This window comes from Palaemon carinicauda, chromosome 15 (assembly GCF_036898095.1).
Source record: "Palaemon carinicauda isolate YSFRI2023 chromosome 15, ASM3689809v2, whole genome shotgun sequence".
In the NCBI taxonomy this organism is placed as follows: Eukaryota; Metazoa; Arthropoda; class Malacostraca; order Decapoda; family Palaemonidae; genus Palaemon; species Palaemon carinicauda.
In genome coordinates, this window is record NC_090739.1 from 69,902,535 (window position 1) to 69,921,152 (window position 18,618).

General features: G+C 52.1%; 1 protein-coding gene across 1 annotated transcript in view; it reads right to left on the minus strand.

The window, feature by feature from the left end:
* The window catches only part of LOC137654658 (uncharacterized), a 122,578-nt gene that overhangs the window by 90,068 nt on the left and 13,892 nt on the right, over positions 1 to 18,618 (minus strand). The window contains exon 2 of the mRNA XM_068388496.1: positions 7,943 to 8,814. Within this exon, the coding sequence (XP_068244597.1) occupies positions 7,943 to 8,795 (853 nt within the window). The 5' untranslated portion in view covers positions 8,796 to 8,814. The remainder of the gene's footprint in view (positions 1 to 7,942; positions 8,815 to 18,618) is intronic.

Here is an 18,618-nt window from a genome sequence, read left to right on the forward strand (position 1 = left end):
TTGCTGTTCTGGGTCTGTCGGGTCATAAGTAGCTTGCACACCTACTAATGTGGAAGCCCACCAGTCTAGCCAAGAGGAGACGTGCACTAGGTCCTTAGACATTTCCTCCATCATCGCAGCCTCTGATGGAGAAAAACAGACCAGGACTGAAGAGGCTCTGTCCTCTGAGGCGCCCTGTCCCAGAATGTCGAGAGCAGGTTCCACTTTGCAGGCTCCCGGCTGGCGTCCTTCTGGCACATAGACCCTGCTCTGCATTTTGAGCCCCTGGAGCAACTTCGAAGAGCTCTGCGTCTTGGGGGCTTCGGCATTATCTGCCACCACTCTATCAACGTGCTCTTGTCCCAGGACAAGATCTCGGGCCACAGGAAGAGCCAGGGAGGCTTTTGGTTGGACAGGAGCCTGCATCAACCGGATAAGGCTGGACCTCCAGTAGTCCTCATCGGTAGCAGCCGGTTCTTCGATCTTGTGATGTCTCCTGATAAGACTAATAACTCTTCTATAGGCCGAGTCCTCCGTCGGGGAACCTTCCCTACCGTCGGCCGAAGCCTCGACTTGAGTCCGGGGAGCCGGGTCACTGGGCACTCCCACCGGGCGCCTTGGTCCTGGCACAACAGTCACTCCCCTGCGGAGGTACTGGTCCTCCCCGGCGGAGACCTCCGTACCAGGGACGGGGGTTAGGACAGGCATCGCCGAACCGGCGAGGGCTAGTGTCCGATCATGCTCTCTGGGGGACGAGGACGCGGATCCCGTGGGCTGACCCGACAGCGGGAACCGTTCCTTAACGTCCGAGGGCCGCACCAGCTGGGCTGATTCGGCCAGGCTGCCCGTAAGGAAGCGCGGTTCCCCCCGCTGGGCGGGGTGAACCGGAGGCTTCGCGGTATTACGCCTGCCTGTAGAGGCCTTCTCGCGTTTCTCCCTGCGAGGGTCATAACAATGTCTGGAGGATGGTCTCCTTGGCGAGAAATCCCTGGAACGCCGGTCCGGGGAACACTGTATCTCCGACTTACGGGGTACGAAAACCCAATCACCATCGGGCGACCTCCTACTCCTGTGTTTCCTTCGTGGAGAGCGGGAGCGCCTCCTGCTGTACCTGGAACGGGATCTTGAGCAGGAACGCCTGCTCCTGGACCGCTCCCTCCTACGCCGATGTTTTCTCCTGGCTTCTTCTCCCGAAGAGAATGACTCCCCACCATCCGAAGAGCCCGACGTCACCGTACCCACCGTACGGCGGGCCGAAGCAGGGGACGCGGGGGACTTCGCGACTCGTTGCGTACCCGAGGTAGAGGGTTGCAGGAAGGCTTCAGGAACTTCCGTGAGAGGGGTTGGGAACGAGGGTTGGTGCCCAAGACTAGGGAACCAGGTATCCAGGCCCTCTTCCATCCGCATAGGGGACCTACCCGACGTTTTAGGAAGCTTCCATCCGAAGGCATCACTCCCTGCGGAGCCTAACTTACCCTGGTTGTCGCCGCCGACTGAAGAACCTGAAACACCGGCCCACGATGGGGGCGAAGACACAGAAACAACATTGCTACACCATAAGGGGTCATCGGAGGAAACGTGCCCCCCAAGCACAAGGGCCGAGTCTCCAGAGCTCCCTGACACAGCACTACCAGGCTCTTCACTAGCCCGAGAAGGTCCCGCAACTCCCACTTCACACTCACCAGACTCCCGGAGAAGAACGCCCGGTTCTTTCCCCACAACGGACTTACCTCGTCCCCTACTCTGGGTAGGGGAAGGAGAGACAGAAGCCCCGTCGGACCGTTCACTGGGCGACGGTAGCGGCAAAGAAACACTAGATTTTCTGGGTGAACGTTTCGACGATTTCTTTTTCTTCGTGCCGTAACGCACCCACTGAATTTCACTCCAACCAACACACTCGAGGCATGTATCCGAAGGCGAACAAACTTTGCCCCTACAGGAAGAGCAAAGGGAGTGAGGATCCACTTCAGGTTTGGAGAGGAACGCTCCACACGATTTTCCGGCTCTAGGCCCAGGACAATGGCGGATCTGCTCCATAACGCACAAACACAAGACACAGGAACGCAGGGAATCAAAGGGATACACTTGGGAAGCACAAGGAAGGGTAGTGAACGCACAGGAACACAAGAGATAAGCACAAGTTACCACGCGGTAAACACATGGGACACACGCGGCGTACACAAAGGGTCGAGAGAGACGAGAGCGACGTGGTGTCACGTCGCGACCAGAGAACTTACCGACGCTCACGACCCAAGCGGACCTCGACCTAGCGCAAAAGCTACCCTCGGGGCACGTTCTCTTACTCCCGAGTTAGCCCTCCATAGATAACGGGTTTAGGGTATACTACACAAAACTCTGGTCGGTAGAGAGGAGATTACAAGTAACTCCTAAGAAAGTAGTTCGAGGTAAGTATTCGTGTTGGAACAAACTAGGAACACAAGGAAACATGGTTTACCTGCAGTGGTTTGAGGTCAGCTGTGCAGAGAACCCAGGATGCTGCTTTCCCCAAGAGAAGGGAGGATGAAGAAAAAAATAAGGGCCAGACAAACCTTTTCATTCATGCAGACTAAGACCAGGTAACAATGCCCTCAACCTTCTGCTACTTGTCCATTAAGGAGCCTGAGGTTTTAAACCAGCTGTTGTGCAGCCACCACAGGGAAGATAGAGAATGTATCGAGCCTCCTGTGGGTCACGTCTTGCAGGTAGTGGGATGTGAAGGTCGTTTGACGCTTCCACACCCCCGCCTGTAGAACCTACGTCACTGAAAAGTTCTTCTTGAAGGCCAGGGACGTAGCTACACCCGACATCATGTGGTCTAGGGCGACGTGACGGAGGAGGGTCAGGATTCAGGGACAGATGGATCACACTACGAATCCATGCCGCGATAGTATTCTTGGTAACCCTCCTCTTTGTTCTCCCAGTGCTCACAAATAATGCCTGCACTTGGGGACGAACTGCAACCGTTCTTTTGAGATATAGACTCAGACTCCTTACTGGGCACAGTAGGAGATGGTCTGGGTCATCTGTTACAGAACGAAGACTCGAAATCTGCATAGAGTCGAACCGAGGGTCCGGCACTCCCGGATTCTGAGTCTTGGCAATAAACTCAGGGACGAATCTGAACGTTACCTCCCCCCATCCCCTTGAATGGGCGATGTCATACGAGAGACCATGAAATTCACAGACTCGCTTGGCCGAGGCCAAAGCTAGAAGGAACACCGTCTTCCAGGTTAGGTGGCGATCTGAAGCCTGGCGTAATGGTTCGTAGGGAGGTCTCTTAAGAGACCTGAGAACTCGAACCACGTTCCATGGAGGAGGTCTCACTTCCGACTGAGGGCAGGTAAGTTCATAACTTCGTATGAGTAGGGAAAGTTCCAGCGAGGAAGAAATGTCCACTCCTTTGAGCCTGAAGGCTAGACTTAAAGGTTGAGCGATAGCCTTTCACTGCCGAGACTGAAAGGCGCATTTCTTCTCGCAAATATACGAAGAACTCCGCTATTGCTGGAATAGTGGCATCGAGTGGAGAGATACCCCTTCCACGACACCACAGAAAACTCGCCACTCTGCCTGGTAGACCCCTGCAGATGACCTTCGCAGGTGTCCGGACATCCTGTTCGCAACTTGTTGCGAAAATCCTCTCTCAGCGAGGAGATGCTGGATAGTCTCCAGGCGTGAAGCCGCAGCGAAGCTACGGCTTTGTGAAAGATGTTGGCGTGTGGTTATTTGAGTAGCTCATGTCGTGGAGGGAGTTCTTTCGGAAGTTCCGTTAGGAGTTGCAGAAGGTCTGGAAACCATTCCGCGTGATGCCATAGCGGAGCTATAAGGATCACTGAGAGATTGACCGATATTCTGGTCTTGTTGAGCACCCTCCTCATCAGACAGAATGGGGGAAAGGTGTACACGTCGATGTTGTCCCACCGTTGTTGGAAGGCATCTTGCCAGAGTGCCTTGGGATCCGGGACTGGGGAGCAGTACAGCGGGAGCTTGAAGTTCAGCGCTGTAGCGAACAGATCCACAGTTGGGGAACCCCACAAAGTCAGGACTTTGTTGGCTACAAGATGATCCAAAGACCACTCGGTACTCACTATCTGAGACGCTCTGCTCAGACTGTCGGCGAGCACATTCCTCTTGCCTGGAATGAAGCGAGCCGATAGTGGAATCGAGTGGACTTTGGTCCATCTCAGTATCTCTACTGCGAGATGGGATAGCTGCTTTGAAAAGGTACCTCCTTCCTTGTTGATGTAAGCCACTACTGTGGTGTTGTCGCTCATCACCACCACAGAGTGACCCGCCAGGTATTGTTGGAACTGTTGAAGGGCCAGGAATACGGCCTTCATTTCTAGCAGAGTTATATGGAGGCACTTTTCTGATTCTGACCACAGGCCTGAGGTCCTGTGATGCAGAACGTGGGCCCCCACCCTTTCTTTGAGGCGTCCGAAAACAGAATCAAATCCAGGGGGAAGACGAGAAGATCCACTCCCTTTCATAGGTTCTCGTCTGTCACCCAACACTGAAGGTCCGTCTGTTCCGCAGGACCCATAGGGATCATGACGTCCGGGGAATCGTGACCCTGATTCCACCGGGACTTGAGTCGCCATTGCAGAGATCTCATTCTGAGGCGACCGTTGGGAACTAGATGGGCCAAGGATGAGAGGTGACTGAGGAGACGTAACCACGATTGGGCTGGAAGCTCTTCTCGTCTGAGGAAAGGACTCGCGACCCTCTTCAGCCTTGCTATCCTGTCGTCTGATGGGATGGCTTTGTGGAGATTGGTGTCTATGATCATGCCTAGATATACCAGTAGGAAGCAGAGAAGACTTCTCGAGATTTACCATGATCCCCAGAACTTGGCAAAGTCCCAGAAGTTTGTCTCGGTGTCGAGGAAGGGCTGACTCCGAGTCTGCTAGGATCAGCCAGTCGTCCAGATAATGAAGGAGACGGATGCCGATCCTGTGTGCCCACGACGATATTAGGGTGAACACTGATGAAAACCTGTGGTGCTGTGGAGAGACCGAAACACAGCACCTTGAACTGGTAGATCTTGTTGTCTAGGCTGAATCTTAAGTACTTCCTTGAAGAGGGATGGACTGGGATCTAGAAGTACGCGTCCTTCAGGTCCAGTGTACACATGAAGTCTTGCGGTCTCACTGCAAGTCTGACCGTGTCTGCCGTCTCCATGCTGAACGGGGTCTGCTTGACAAACCTGTTCAGAGCTGAGAGGTCGATGACTGGTCTCCAGCCTCCAGACGCCTTCTTTACAAGAAAGAGTCGACTGAAGAAGCCTGAGGACCCGTCGACGACCTCTTGGAGAGCGCCCTTCTTCAACATGGTCTCGACTTCTGCCCGAAGGGCTTGCCCCCTTGACGATCCCATGGCAAGGGAGCTCAACGACACTGGATTCGCTGTCAAGGGAGGTAGAGATGTGAACGGGACACGATATCCTTGACTGATTACGGAAACCGTCCAGGAATCGGCCCCGAGTTGCTGCCACCTGTTTGCGCAACTTTATAGGCATCCCTCCACTGGTGGACATGCAGGAGGACTGCCAATCCTAGCGTTTGTGGCCTCGGCCACTCCCCCTAGGATTCTTTCCTCCCCTGAAGGACTTTTTGCCTTTCTTGTCCTTGACAGGAAAGGGCTTAGACACCGTTGTCTTCGCTGTAAGCTGCCGGTTTCGTGGTCTTGGTAGGACGTGATTGCTGGGTTGCTGGAGGTTTATAGGGCTTTGATGTTAACGCTCTATGTAGGAGAGAGTCCTGGTTGAACTTCCTCCACCTCTCAGCCGCCTGCTCCACGTCCTTAGGCTCGAACAAATTCTTCCCCAAGATGGAAGAATGTCTGAGCCTGCTGACCTCGGTACTGGGGACCTTTTGGTGGAATCTCTCAGACACCGCATCTCGACGTTTCAAGATGATATTAGCCCACAAGTTCGAGACTTGGTGGGCTAGAAACTCGATTGTACGAGTGCCTGAGAGTAAAAAGGTCTCAATGGCCTTCCTGGTACTCTCTTTGGACAAGTCCTCAGATCGTAACAGGATGCCCAGAGACCCTAGCCAGATGTCCAGCCACGAAGTTGCCTGCATGGCACACTTCGCCACCTTCTCCTGGCTAAGGATCTCCGTTGCTGAGAACGAGACTTGCCGGTTGGAGAGTCTCCCTAGAGGGACTCCCCTGGTAAGCTCTTCCAAAGAGTGGTGTAGGGGAAGAGCTAAACAAGTCTCCTCCATGATGTCAAAGTACCTCCTCTGATGGACACGAGGAGGCGGGAGGAGTTTGTTACCGGCGCTGGATCAGCTGGAGGAGGCAAGCTCGGAGAGCTGGCCTTCGACCTTGTCTCTGGCACTCTTAACCCCTTGAGACCAGGGCAAAGCCGCGCTGGCCTTTGAGTCTTTTTGAGTACCAAAGACTCGGTCCAAGACCGTATCCTTGCCCTCACGAGGGCGAATCTCTGGATCCGCGAACCCATTGAGATTCCTCATAAGGGTCAGAACCTGCCAGAACGCATGCTCTGATTCCAGTAGCTCTCCTCCTGAAGGGCTAGCAGCGAAGTCTCCTGTCCCCAAAGGCTCTTCTTGGGGGGACTCGTGGACGTTCTCTGAGGGCTTAGCTGGCTCTGGTCTAATCCTTGAGGATGACTTCGGTAAAGTCTTGGGAGTCCTTCGACTCCCCCCTGGGAGGGATGCAGGACTCCAACAGTGATGGTGGGAGGCTCTTCTCCACCCCTACCCGAGAAGACTTCCCTGCGTGAGGTGGGGTTTCCCTCATTGGTGAGATGGGGGAACGCCTCACCTCGCGTGACTCCCCTGAGGAAGGGAAATCTTCGTCCGAAGGGGAAGGAGTGAAAGTCTGGGGGGGTGAGGAGGCCTTCCTCAAAGACTTCCGAGGAATCAGCTTCGCCCTTGGAGAAGTTACCACGTCAGATACTCCTCTCTTCCTCTTCAGGGGAGTAGAAGCTGCCACTAATTTGTGGCCCAGCTCAGAGAGAACAGGCTTAAAAGCCCGCATGACCATTCTGACCAGGGACCCGAACCATGGCTGCGCTGTCAGAAACTCCCTCTGGAGGGAAGGAGATAGTTCGATCCCTAGGAGGAGTTACCAAAGGAGGGTTTGCCTGAAAAGAAGAAGGAGAAAAGTCCCTGGACCTATCCGGAATTCTCCCTCCCTCCAGCGAGCGCGCTGTTCTGCGCTTGCGGGCGGGGGGAGATGCGATGATGATGACCTGGCCGCGCGTCGTCCTGCAGCCTCGCGCGATGGGATTTGCCCTGGGTTGTGTGCGGGAGAATGTTGGCGCGTGCGGGCGAGCAATGGCGTGCAGGGGCGCGGGCTGGCGATGGCAGAGGGCGCGCAGAAGGCTGGATGAGCGCTCGCGCGAAGGCAATTGTTCGCGCGGGCGCACAGGATCTGGCCTAAGAGCCTGTGAGGGCGGCCGCGCATGAGAGCACACACCTGGTTGTGGAGGTGGGTGCGCAGGGAGCGCGTCGGAGACTGCACGTGATGGCGCGCAGGTGAAGGATGGCGAGCAGGCGGGGTCCGATGGCGCGTCGGCGATTGATGGCGCGTTGGAGAGCGCTGGCAAGCAAGGGAAGAGGTTACCTTCCCCCTTGCGCCTAGATCAGAAGATCATGGGAGCGCAGGAGATCGTTGGAGCGCAGGTGAGCGCTGGCGTGCAGGCGAGCGCTGGCGTGCAGGCGAGCGCTGGCGCGCAAGAGAACAGGGACGCGCATGACACGCATCAGGATGAGGGCGTGCATATTAAATAGCGTGGTTTGTATTTCAGTTACGGAACAAATGTGTTTTCTACAGAGGCAGTAAAAATTTTCAGAAGCTCATGCATGACATATCAGCTCTCAGTTGGGCTACCTCATTAACTAAATATGGAACATGCACAAATATGAGAAAGATACCAAATAATTTTTAAACAAAAAACTGATAAAAAAAACTTCAAATGCTGTACAATACTCACGGGTTATATTTATCCACTTTTTTCCTTCCAGTACACCAGGAATGCTTCTTATTACGCACATCAAAATCTGATTTATCTCAACCTCCCACTCATCCACTTCCACAATATCTCGATACCCAGCTAGATTTTCTACCCATTTCCTTTCCTCTATCCACCCAGAGAACATGTGCCCTCTTAGCCTTTCTTCAATATACTCAAAGCTGCCTGGGGCAAATTTAGATTTGATTTGTGTTTTATTGCTCTTGCCTTTCTTCTTGGAAGAGACTGAAGAATCCGAGTCCCGTGAATCCTTGTTTGTTACTTTTTTAACCTTCTTTGTTTTACTCTTAACTTTTGATTTACTTTCTTGCAACTCCTGCGATTCTGCTACTTTCTCTCCTATATTGGAATCAGTTTCTTCTTTTGAAGCACATTTATCCTCAGTAGGTCGGAATGCAAAGGATAATGAATGAGTGACACATTCCTCAGTTCTCTGTGCATCAATTTCACTGGTGTTACTGGTTACTGCTTCGACAGAAGTATCATCAGCACATGAAATCTCTTGCATCTTATCCTCATCATTACATATATTTTTGTTATCATTAATGGAAAGCAAATCTGCTGTTTCTGTAACTTCGCGATTATATACATTACTAGGGAAATCTTCCTTCACATTTTGGGTAATGGTTTTTTCATTTTGAATAGCCTCCTCTGTTGTAGTTACTTTTTCTCCTACTGGATTAATAGATGAGGTAACACCAGCACTGGTCACGTCACTAGATGTACACATTTTTTCATCATCAATATCTGGAATATCTTCCACGGAGTCGAAAGTAAGCGGCTTCTGTCCAGCACCTGCATTCTGGTTCTCCATATAGCATATAACAGCTACCCTAAAAATGATAAATGATGTAAATCTTAGCATTAATATTCACAAAATAATTTACAGTAATGTAAAACTGCATTAATACTAAAAAAAAAATGTAATAATTTGTATTTTTCCTAGCTATACACACCTGAGTCATTTAAATGGGTTTACTCCATTGCTATTTTGCTACAAACAAACTTAAGGAAATTGTAGGATTCTAATAATATTGTATAGTTACCAACGATCCCACCCACGCTAGGTAGGAGTGGCTGAGTCAGCAGGACTTGCCTTAATTTCCTCATGGTTAGAACTTGAGGGGTGGAAGAGGCAGAGCATACAAATCAAGTGACTCAGGTTTTTTTAGCTAGGAGAAATAAAATTTGTAGTTTGTTCCTAAGCAAATACAAACCCTCGTTATTTAAAAGGGAGTCTTCCTTAGGTGGGAGGAAGTCTCGGTGAAAGATGCGGTTGTCGCAATGTCGGCCTCATGAACAAAAGGAAGGTGACTGGGTCACTGCCCTAAAAATTTTCTGATTTTGTGTGAACAAAATTAATATCAAAATAATTCAATATATTCAAAATGTCACAAAGATAATTCTTGCCTGCATAACTGGTCTTCCATGCTGATAATCCCAAGGAAGGGATACTCCAAAGCAAAGAAGGAAGAATTCATTCATTCTACTCTCATACATACTTATGCTGAGAATAACTGATGTTGTGGCAAAGGGTTAACCATTCTGCAAAGACATAAGTCTTTGACTACTTGCTGTGTAGCTACCACTGGGTCCAAAGATAAAGCACCTAATGATCTGTGGGTGCAATCTTTTAAGCAATGTGTAGTGAAGGTAGTTTGTTTTTTCTAATCACCTGCACTGAGGACTTGAGCTACAGAGTGGTTTTTGCCGAACGGTAAGGTTGCGGAAACACATCTGTCATGGGCTTTGGAGGGGGCACTGACAGGGGATTCTCCCAAAGATTTATAGGCTTTAAGGATGACTTCACACAACCAGAAAGATATGGTGTTTTATGCATTTCCTTCTGATTTGAATTTGTGTTTACAAACAAGTTAGGGATGGACGGACAGAAAGAAGCAGTTCTCATTAGGTAACAACAAACTGTCCGGATCATCAGTTACCTCCTTGATAGTTGAGATGGAGTCAAATCTATTATCATTAACTGATGGATTTTGGGTCTTGGCAATAAAATCTGGAGTGTGAAACAAGATAAAGAGACCATGTAGCTCGCTCACTCTTTTTGACGAGTCTAATGCTGTAAGGAAGACCGTCTTAAGAGTAAGGTCTCGATCTGAAGCTCTGTGAAGGGGGTTCAAAAAGGTTCCCACTCCAAGGTGGGGGTTTGAGTTCCCGAGGTGGGAAAGACTGCTCAAAGTTCTTAATCAAAGCTGAGAGTTCCCACGAGGAGGAGAGGTCAATTCCCATAAGCCTAAAGACCTGGCTAAAGGCCAAGTGTAAAACTTCTACTGTTGTAACAGATAGCAGTTTCCCTTCCATCGAAGAACTAAAAAGTCTGCAATCACTGGTAAAGTGGCTTTAAGGGAGCAATATCCCTTCTCAACACCAATCTCAGAAAAGTGACCATTTTGCTCTGTAGACCGCTGCAGAGGATTTGCGGAGATACCCTGAAAGTTGTTTCGCAGTCGGTATAAAAAAACATTTCTTTTGTAACAGGTGCTGGATAACCTCCAGCCATGAAGAGATAGGCAGTAAGCCACTCAATGAAACTTTTTCCTGTGAGGTTGACGTAGAAGGTTTGGCTAATCTGGAAGGTCTCTTGGAACTTCTATGAGAAGATTCCGGAGCTCTAGATATTACTTCATACAAGGCCTCGTTGGTGTGACTGGCATTACCTATAGATTCTGTGATTACCTGACATGTCTGGCAGATCAAGGAAAAAATTTTATTTTCATTATAAAATGACAAATTCGGAGATAATTTGTATTTTTCCTAACCATACAAACCTTAGTTATTTACATTGGGTATTACTTTCGGCGTAGCTGAAATGACGAGCCATTAGATTTTAACGAGGGTTTCCTACCCCGCAATAGTTAGCAGGGGTAGGGGGAGGGGTAGCTTGCTACCACTCCCTCCCTCAAGCTACCCCTCCCCCTCTCACACACCGGTGAAATGTCTCACTTCGCTTAGAGGTAGGACTTGAATAGGGGACAGGGCTGGCGGGCAAATATGTGTAAATAGCTAAGGTTTGTATGGTTAGGAAAAATACAAATTATCTCCGAATTTGTCATTTGTTCCGTAACCGAAATACAAACCACGCTATTTACATTGGGTGACTAACCCCTTAGGAAGGGTGGAGAGTCCCCAGCACCTCACAAGTTCCTTGCTCCGCAAGGAAACGTGTGGCCTACATAAGCTTGTGTGTGAAGGAAGAAAGTGTGACCCGTCCTAGGCAGTTGACCTGGAGTTCCAGAAGGAACTCTGGGTTAGGACGTTCCCAATACCACCTCGTCAGGGTATGGGGACGCAACAGTATTGACTCAATACTCAGAACACAAGGAAGCATGGTTTACCTGCAGAGGTTTGAGGTCAGCTATGCAGAGACCAGGATGCTGCTTCCCCAGTAGAGGGGACGATGAAGAAAGAAGTACAGTAAGGGCCAGACATACTTCTTTCGTTCATGCAGACTAAAACCTGATAACAATGCCCTCAACCTTCTGCTACCTGTCCAAAAAGGAGCCTGAGGTTAGACCAGCTGTTGTGTAGCCACCACAGAGTGATAGAAACGTATCGATACTCATGTGGGTCACGTCCTGCAGGAAGCGGGCTGCGAAGGTCATTAGACGCTTCCAGACTCCAGCTTGTAGCACCTGCGTCACAGAGTAGTTCTACTCGAAGGCGAGGGACGTTGCGATGTATCCGACATCGTGCTGTAGGGCGACGTGACGGGGGAGGGTCTGGATTCAGGTCGAGATGAATGTCCTTGAGTCCGAGCTGAAGAGGTATACTGGTAACTCTCCCCTGTGTCCTTCCTGTGCTCCCAAACCGGCTTTCACGTGAGGACAAACTGCAGCTGTTCCCAAAGATAACCCCTCGATTCCTTTACTGGCAAGAAGGAGAAGGTCTGGGTCATCTGATACAGAACAGAGACTCGAAATCTTGAAAGAGTCGAACCGGAGGACCGGGACTCCAAGATTCTGAGTCTAGAAAACAACTCAGGAGCGAACCTGAAGGTTGCCTTCCCCTATTCTCTTGAAAGGGCGGAGTCGTACGAGACCATGAAGGTTGCTTACACCCTGGCCGAAGCCAGAGTGAGCAGGAGCACCGTCCCCCAAGACGGAATACGATCAGAGGCCTGACGTAATGGTTCTTGAGAAGATCTCTTAAGGGACTAAAGAGTCCGAACCATGCTCCATGGAGGAGGACTCACTCCGACTGGGGGCAGGGACGTTCGCAGCTTCGCATGAGCGAAGAAAGGTCCAGCGGGAAGGAAAAAATCTATTCCTTTCAGCCTGAAGGCCAGGGAAAGGCTGAGCGATAGGCTTCACTGCCGCGAGCGGAAAAGAGTTTCCTCCCGCCGAAAAGCAATACAGGTAACTCCGTTATTGCTGGAGAAGAGGCCTCAAGGGAAGAGGTATCTCTCCCACGACACCAACCACAGAAGACTCTCCACTTCGCCTGGTAGACCCCTGCGGATGACTGTCGCAGGTGACGCGACCTCCGCTCCGCGGCTGTAGTGGGTTGTTTCTTCTTGAGGAGGCGGCGTAGTGTCTCCAGGCGTGAAGCCGAAGCAATGCAACGGCTCGTGAAAGATGTTATAGTGTGGTTGTTTGAGTAGCCTGTGTCGTGGAAGAAGCTCTCCCGGGAGTTCCATCATGGGAAGCAGAGGGTCCGGAAACCGTTCTGCGTATAGTCACAGCGGAGCTCTCAGGGCCATCGAAAGGTTGACAGACAACCTGGTCTTGTTGAGACCCATTCTCAACAGACAACAATGGTGGGAAGACGCAGGCGTCGATGTTGTCCCACCGTCACCGGAAAGCATCTTGGGGTCTGAGACTGGGGGGAAGAACAGCGGAAGCTTGAAGTTCCAGGCTGTCGTGATCAGGTCCCCCAGGCCAGGACTTGCTGGTTACTATAGGCCAAAGACCCCCAGGTACTCTCTATCTGTGAGGCTCTGCTCAGATAGTCGGAGAGAACATTCCTCTGCCCGGAATGAGCGAGCCGATAGTGGTATTGAGAGGACCTCGGATCATCTCAGTATTTCTACTGCAAGATGCGAAAGTATGAAAATGCGCCTCCCTGCTGGTTGGAATACGCCAGTACCATGAAGTTGTCGCGCATGGAGCGACTCGGCAGGGTCTGTAAGATCTGTAGAGGGGCCAGACTACGGCCCCTAACCCTGCCTGAATGATGGGGAGGTACCCTTCAGGTCCTGACCATAGGCCTGAACCGGAACATGCCCCCCCTTTTCTTTGACGAGTCCGAGAACAGCATCAAATGTGGGGAAAGGACGAGAATATCCACTCCCATGCAAGAGGTTCCATAGGTCAACACCCATTGCCGGTCTAAACGTTCCGCTGGTCCCATGGGGACCAGAAAGTCCGGTTAATCGTTGCTTGGATATCACCGGGACTTGGGCCGCCTCACAGGGAACTTATCCTGAGGCGACCGTTCGGAACTAGACGGGTCAATGAGGAAAAGAGACCCAGGGAACGTTCCAAGATAGGGCTGAAAGCTCTCCTTGACTGAGAACATGTACAGCGACTCTCCTCAGCCTTGCCACAGTCAACTGAAGGGAAGGCTCGGAGAAGGAGTCAATATCATGGCTAGATACTCCAGATGTTGAGGCAGAAGTAGAGAAGGCTCCTAGCAAATTACCATGATCCCTCACTCTTGGTAAAGACCCGGAAGCTTGTCCCGGTGTTGAGGAAGGTCGAACCCGGGCCTACCGGAGTTGACCAGACCTCCAAAAAGCAAAGGAGGCGGAAGCCTGCTCCTGAGCGGCCATGAGGAAAGCAGGGAGAGTTCTCTGGGGAAAAACCTGCGATGCCGCGGCGGGATCGCCACACCGCATCTTAAGCAGGAACATCTGTAGTCTAGGCTGAATTCCAAGAGCTTCCTGAAGATGGATGGAATGGAACCTGGAAATACCCGTCCTTCCGATCCAGGGCCTAAGGAGTCCTGCAGCCTCGTTACCAGTCTGATCGACTCTGCTGTTCCATGCTGGACGAAGTTTGTTCGACAAACTTGATCAGAGCTGAGAGGTCGACAACGGAACTCCCGACTCAGATGCTTTCCCAGAAGAAAGGATCAACTGAAGAAGCCGGGAGGGAAGCCGTCGACGATCCTATGGAGGACCTTCTCCTAAGGCATGGATCCTTCTGCCCAACAGGCAAACCTCGTGCCGACCCCATGGCATAGAGGCTCAGTGACACTGGATTCGCCGACAGTGAAGGAGAGATGGTAAGAGCGAGGGGCGATATCCTTGGCTGATCACGGAGATCGTGCAGGAATCGGCATCGGGAGGCTGTTATCCGGACGAGTAACCTTAGGCATCCCCCCAGCGTGAGACCTGCAAGGGGGATTGCCAATCCTAGAGTTTGTGAACTTTGCCGGTCCCTCTAGGATTATGCCCCCCCGGGAGAGCCTCCCATGCTACCAGTCCCTGACAGGAGGGGACTGCTATTGTACACCTTGTCTTAGCTGCCGTAGCCGGTTCCGATAGCTTAGGCTGACGAGGGTGAATGAAGAGGCGTCAGAGGCCTGTATGGTCTGGAAGTAAGCGCCTTGGTGGAGTGAAAACGCCCAACAACAGTCCATTTCTCTGTCCTTGGGCTCAAAACAAGCTCTTCCCAAGGATGGAAGTGTGTCTGAGCCTGTCGACATTCACGGATGAGACACCCGAGAGGAAGGCCTCGGACACTGCGTCTAGATGCTCCAACATCGAGGTTGCCCGCAAGTTCGAAACTTGGCGACGGAACGCAAAGGTGCTTGAGCCCGAGAGGAGGAAAGTACCCAAGATCTTCCTGAGGCTTCCTAGTACAAAACCTCGGGTCGCAACCGAGGAGAGAAAGGCCTGGTAAGCCCCTTCCACGAGAGGTGAAGAGGAAGGGCTAAACCAGTCACCCCATGCCCGACGGAGAAATCTCGAAAGGAAAACTCCCTGGCAAGACCCTTCCAGGGAATAACAAAGAGAAAGGACTAACCCAGGTTCTGGAAAGAAGAATGTTGCACAGACCTCCCTGAAGATTCTCCCTGCTCTAGCAGGAGCCATGCTCGCGTCTACGGGGTGGAGACCGTGTTCTGGAAATACGCGCTCCAAAAGACTCACCAGACTGGCCGTGTTGCGAGACCCCGACAGGAATCACGGTCGCAATCGCCCCAGTGCTCGCGCGATGGTAAATGAATGGTTCGCGCGTGGGCGAATGTGGAAGCGCCCGTGCGCAGACAAAAGTGCGCGAGGGAGCGCAGAAGGAGGGCGGGCGTGGTTGGAAGGGCGAGAGCTGGCGGTCGGAATCCGACAGTTCACAGGCAAGCGACGACACGTAGGCAAGCGATGGCTTACTGCAGGAATCGAGCTGGCGCTCGCGCGGTGGAACACCGTCGGTTCGCGCGGTGGAACACCGTTGGTTCACGCGCGGGCGAACATTGGAGCGCATGTGCGCAGGCGCACGGGCGTGCGGTCGCACGGGCACGTGGGCGTGTGGTCGAGCAAGCACGTGGGCGCGCGGGCGAGCGCAGGCAGTCGGGAGACCGATGCCGCGTAGGCGGGCGATGGCGTGTTGACGAGCGATGGCGCGTCTTGGCGAGCGATGGCCCGTAGGCGAGTAAAGGCGCGTTGGCAAGCGATGGCGCGTTGGCAAGCGATGGCGCGTAGGCAAGCGATGGCGCGTTGGCAAGCGGTGGTGCATTAACAAAAACGCTAGCGCGCAGGCGAAGAATCGCGCGGGCGCGTAGGAGATCGCTGACGCATAAGAGACTAGGGATGGTTAGCGCGCATCGCGCTAATCAGAAGGCGCGCAGGTGCATCAGGAAGCAGAGCGCTGATGCGAGCTGTCAATCAGGCGATCCTGGACGGTCAGGAAAAAACCGTTGGCGCCCATTGGTGCGTGGCAGGAAAAGGGCGCGCAGATGTGCGCTGGCGATTGAAGAAAGCTGGCGCACAGAAGGACAGAAGTAAAGGTGAGCGCTGGCGAGCAGGAGGAAGATCTACGGCAAGACTCAGCTACCGGAGATCGTGGTCCACAGCAGGCGAACGCTAGATCGCTACTGATGGTATCCAGGGGACCTGTAACGCGTGGAAGATCGATAGCGAGCAGGCGATCGATAGTGTGTTGGTGAACGCCGGCGCGTAGGCAGCGATGGCGCGTTGGCGCATGACGGTGCTTGCGCGCAGGCGAAAGATCACGCGGGCGGTCAGGAGATCGCCGATGTTCAGGGGATCGCTGACGCGCTGGGGATCGTTGACGCGCAGGAGATCGCTGACGAGCAGGCGAACGTTGACGCGTCTGTGGTCGCTGGCGAACAGAAGGGCGACGCGTGGAATCCTGTGCGTACAGTAGCTTAGAAGCACGGGTAGGCGACCGCGAGCGTTGCTGCGCTGGAGCAGACTGACGAGCCGGATCGCGAGGGCGAGGAGAAGAGTCCTTGTCCAAGACCTGAACTGAAGTTCCAGGTCGCGAGGGCGAACATGGGCGAACGTGGGCGCACAGGGCGCGTATCAGGAACTGGAAGCGCAGGTGCGCTCTGACGGGCAGGAGATCTAGAGCGCTCAGGAGACCGATGGCGCGCAGGGCGCACAACAGGAACAACAGGACGTTCGGAGTCCTCAGGAGAGCGCTGGCGAGCAGTGGGGCGATGATCATCAGGAGAGCGCTGGCGAACAGGAGAGCGCTGGCGAACAGGAGAGCGCTGGCGATCAGGAGAACGCTGACGAGCAGGAGAGCGCCTGTGCGCTAACACTGCAGAAGGGCGCGCAGGGGAACCCTGACACGCAAGGGAAGACCCCCCGTGGGAGGCAACCCTTTGCCCCGAAGGGACCGTTGCCCGTCGGATGACGAGGTCAGACTGCTGTCCAGCTGCACCAGGGGCGGAAGGTCAGGAAGGCGTTGGAGATCGATCCCCGGAGAGATCTAAGGAGGTAGGAGCTGCAGGCTGCATACGAAGAAGATTCAAAAAGGCGCCTCTTAGCACCCTTATAAGGAGACGGGAGGCCCTTACGACGTAGCGGACGTTGAGCCTTACGGCGAAGGCGGCCAACAGCAACGACAGCAGAAGAGTTCTCCGAAGAGGAGTCTCTATGAGTGTACAGTACTCCCTCGCGAACGAAAGAGAAACACTTCGTAGAAGAGACGGGTCAGCCAGTGACCTAAAGAGAGCAATCCTCCGAAGAGGGGCTCCTGCAGTTGCCCAGCCCCTTGAGCGTAACTGCAGGTGCGACCGCTCAGCACCAAGAGCATAGTAGCACGAAATAAAGGCAAGAAGAGAACCCCCCAAAGGGGAAAAAACTCAAGCCTGGACAGGAAAACTTCCCTCGGAAGGAAAGTTACCCACCCAAGGAGGCGAGCCTCCTGAGTGTTCTTAAATGAACTGGAGAGCTGTCCGTCGTCACGGGAGTACTTCCAGGAGAAGGAGACACGCCCCTGACGAAGATCTATAGGGGAGGCAGCAACAGCCGAATCCCCAGGCCTCAACAAGACAGCTCACTCCGTTGTCACATTACAGAAACAAACTAAATCGGTAACTGTGAAAAATAAAAACAAAAATCATTAGTTAACATTCATTCCCCCGGGAAGGCTCCGAAGAGGAATCCCGAGGGAAAAGAACACAAGAATTACACAACAGGCACGTGCCCTCACAACCATTACACTCACGGAAGGAGAGCTATAACCAACACAGAATTATAACAATTATAATTATGTAACTATGTAATTATGTAATTTAAAAATGAATGAACAATAAATAAAGAACGAAAACCCCGAAAGGAATCGTTCTACAAAAGCTGAAAAATCAACAAATACAATTAGATTCATAAACTAATTGAGACAAAACGTACGGCGTAGCAACCCCACCCACACGGGAAGGAAGCTACTCAGACGTAGTAAAGGTAACGTAGTAAAGGGTGAACGACCTCAAAAGAGAGAGAGAGAAAGACCGTAGTCAAACTCGATCGCGACCCATGAAATTACACCGTGGTGGCCTAATTGCCGAGGGCTCCATGGAGATAACGTAGACTACACACACAAGCACAAACTCTGAAAAGGAAACTTATTGATTTCTATACTCAAATATATACATAAACAAGAAAAATTTTTACATATATATTGAGTAAAAGAAAAGTAAGTGATTAAGTAAAGACAAAACAAATAATGGCTGCCAAGCGAGGACGAAGACAGAGACGTCTGTCCATTGTCCGAGCCAAAAGTGAAGTGAGACATTTCACCGGTGTGTGAGGGAGGGAGGGGTAGCAAGCTACCCCTCCCCCTACCCCTGCTAACTAGCGCGGGGTAGGAAACCCTCGTTAAAATCTAATGGCTCGTCATTTCAGCTAGGCCGAAAGTAATACCCAATGTAAATAGCGTGGTTTGTATTTCGGTTACGGAACAAATAAATTTTTTAACATACTTACCTGGTGGCTATATATAAAGCTTACGTCCCTGACGTCACGGCAAAAAAATTCAAAACTCGCGCCAATCGCCAATTGGATAGCCAGATGTGCTACCTATGCGCCTCTGGCGAGGTACCCAGAAACCATTCCATCGGTATTCATATCTTCCATGCCTCTAGTCTCTAGAGGGGAGGAGGGGGGGATTTTAATTATATATAACCACCAGGTATGTTCAAAAATTTATTCTATA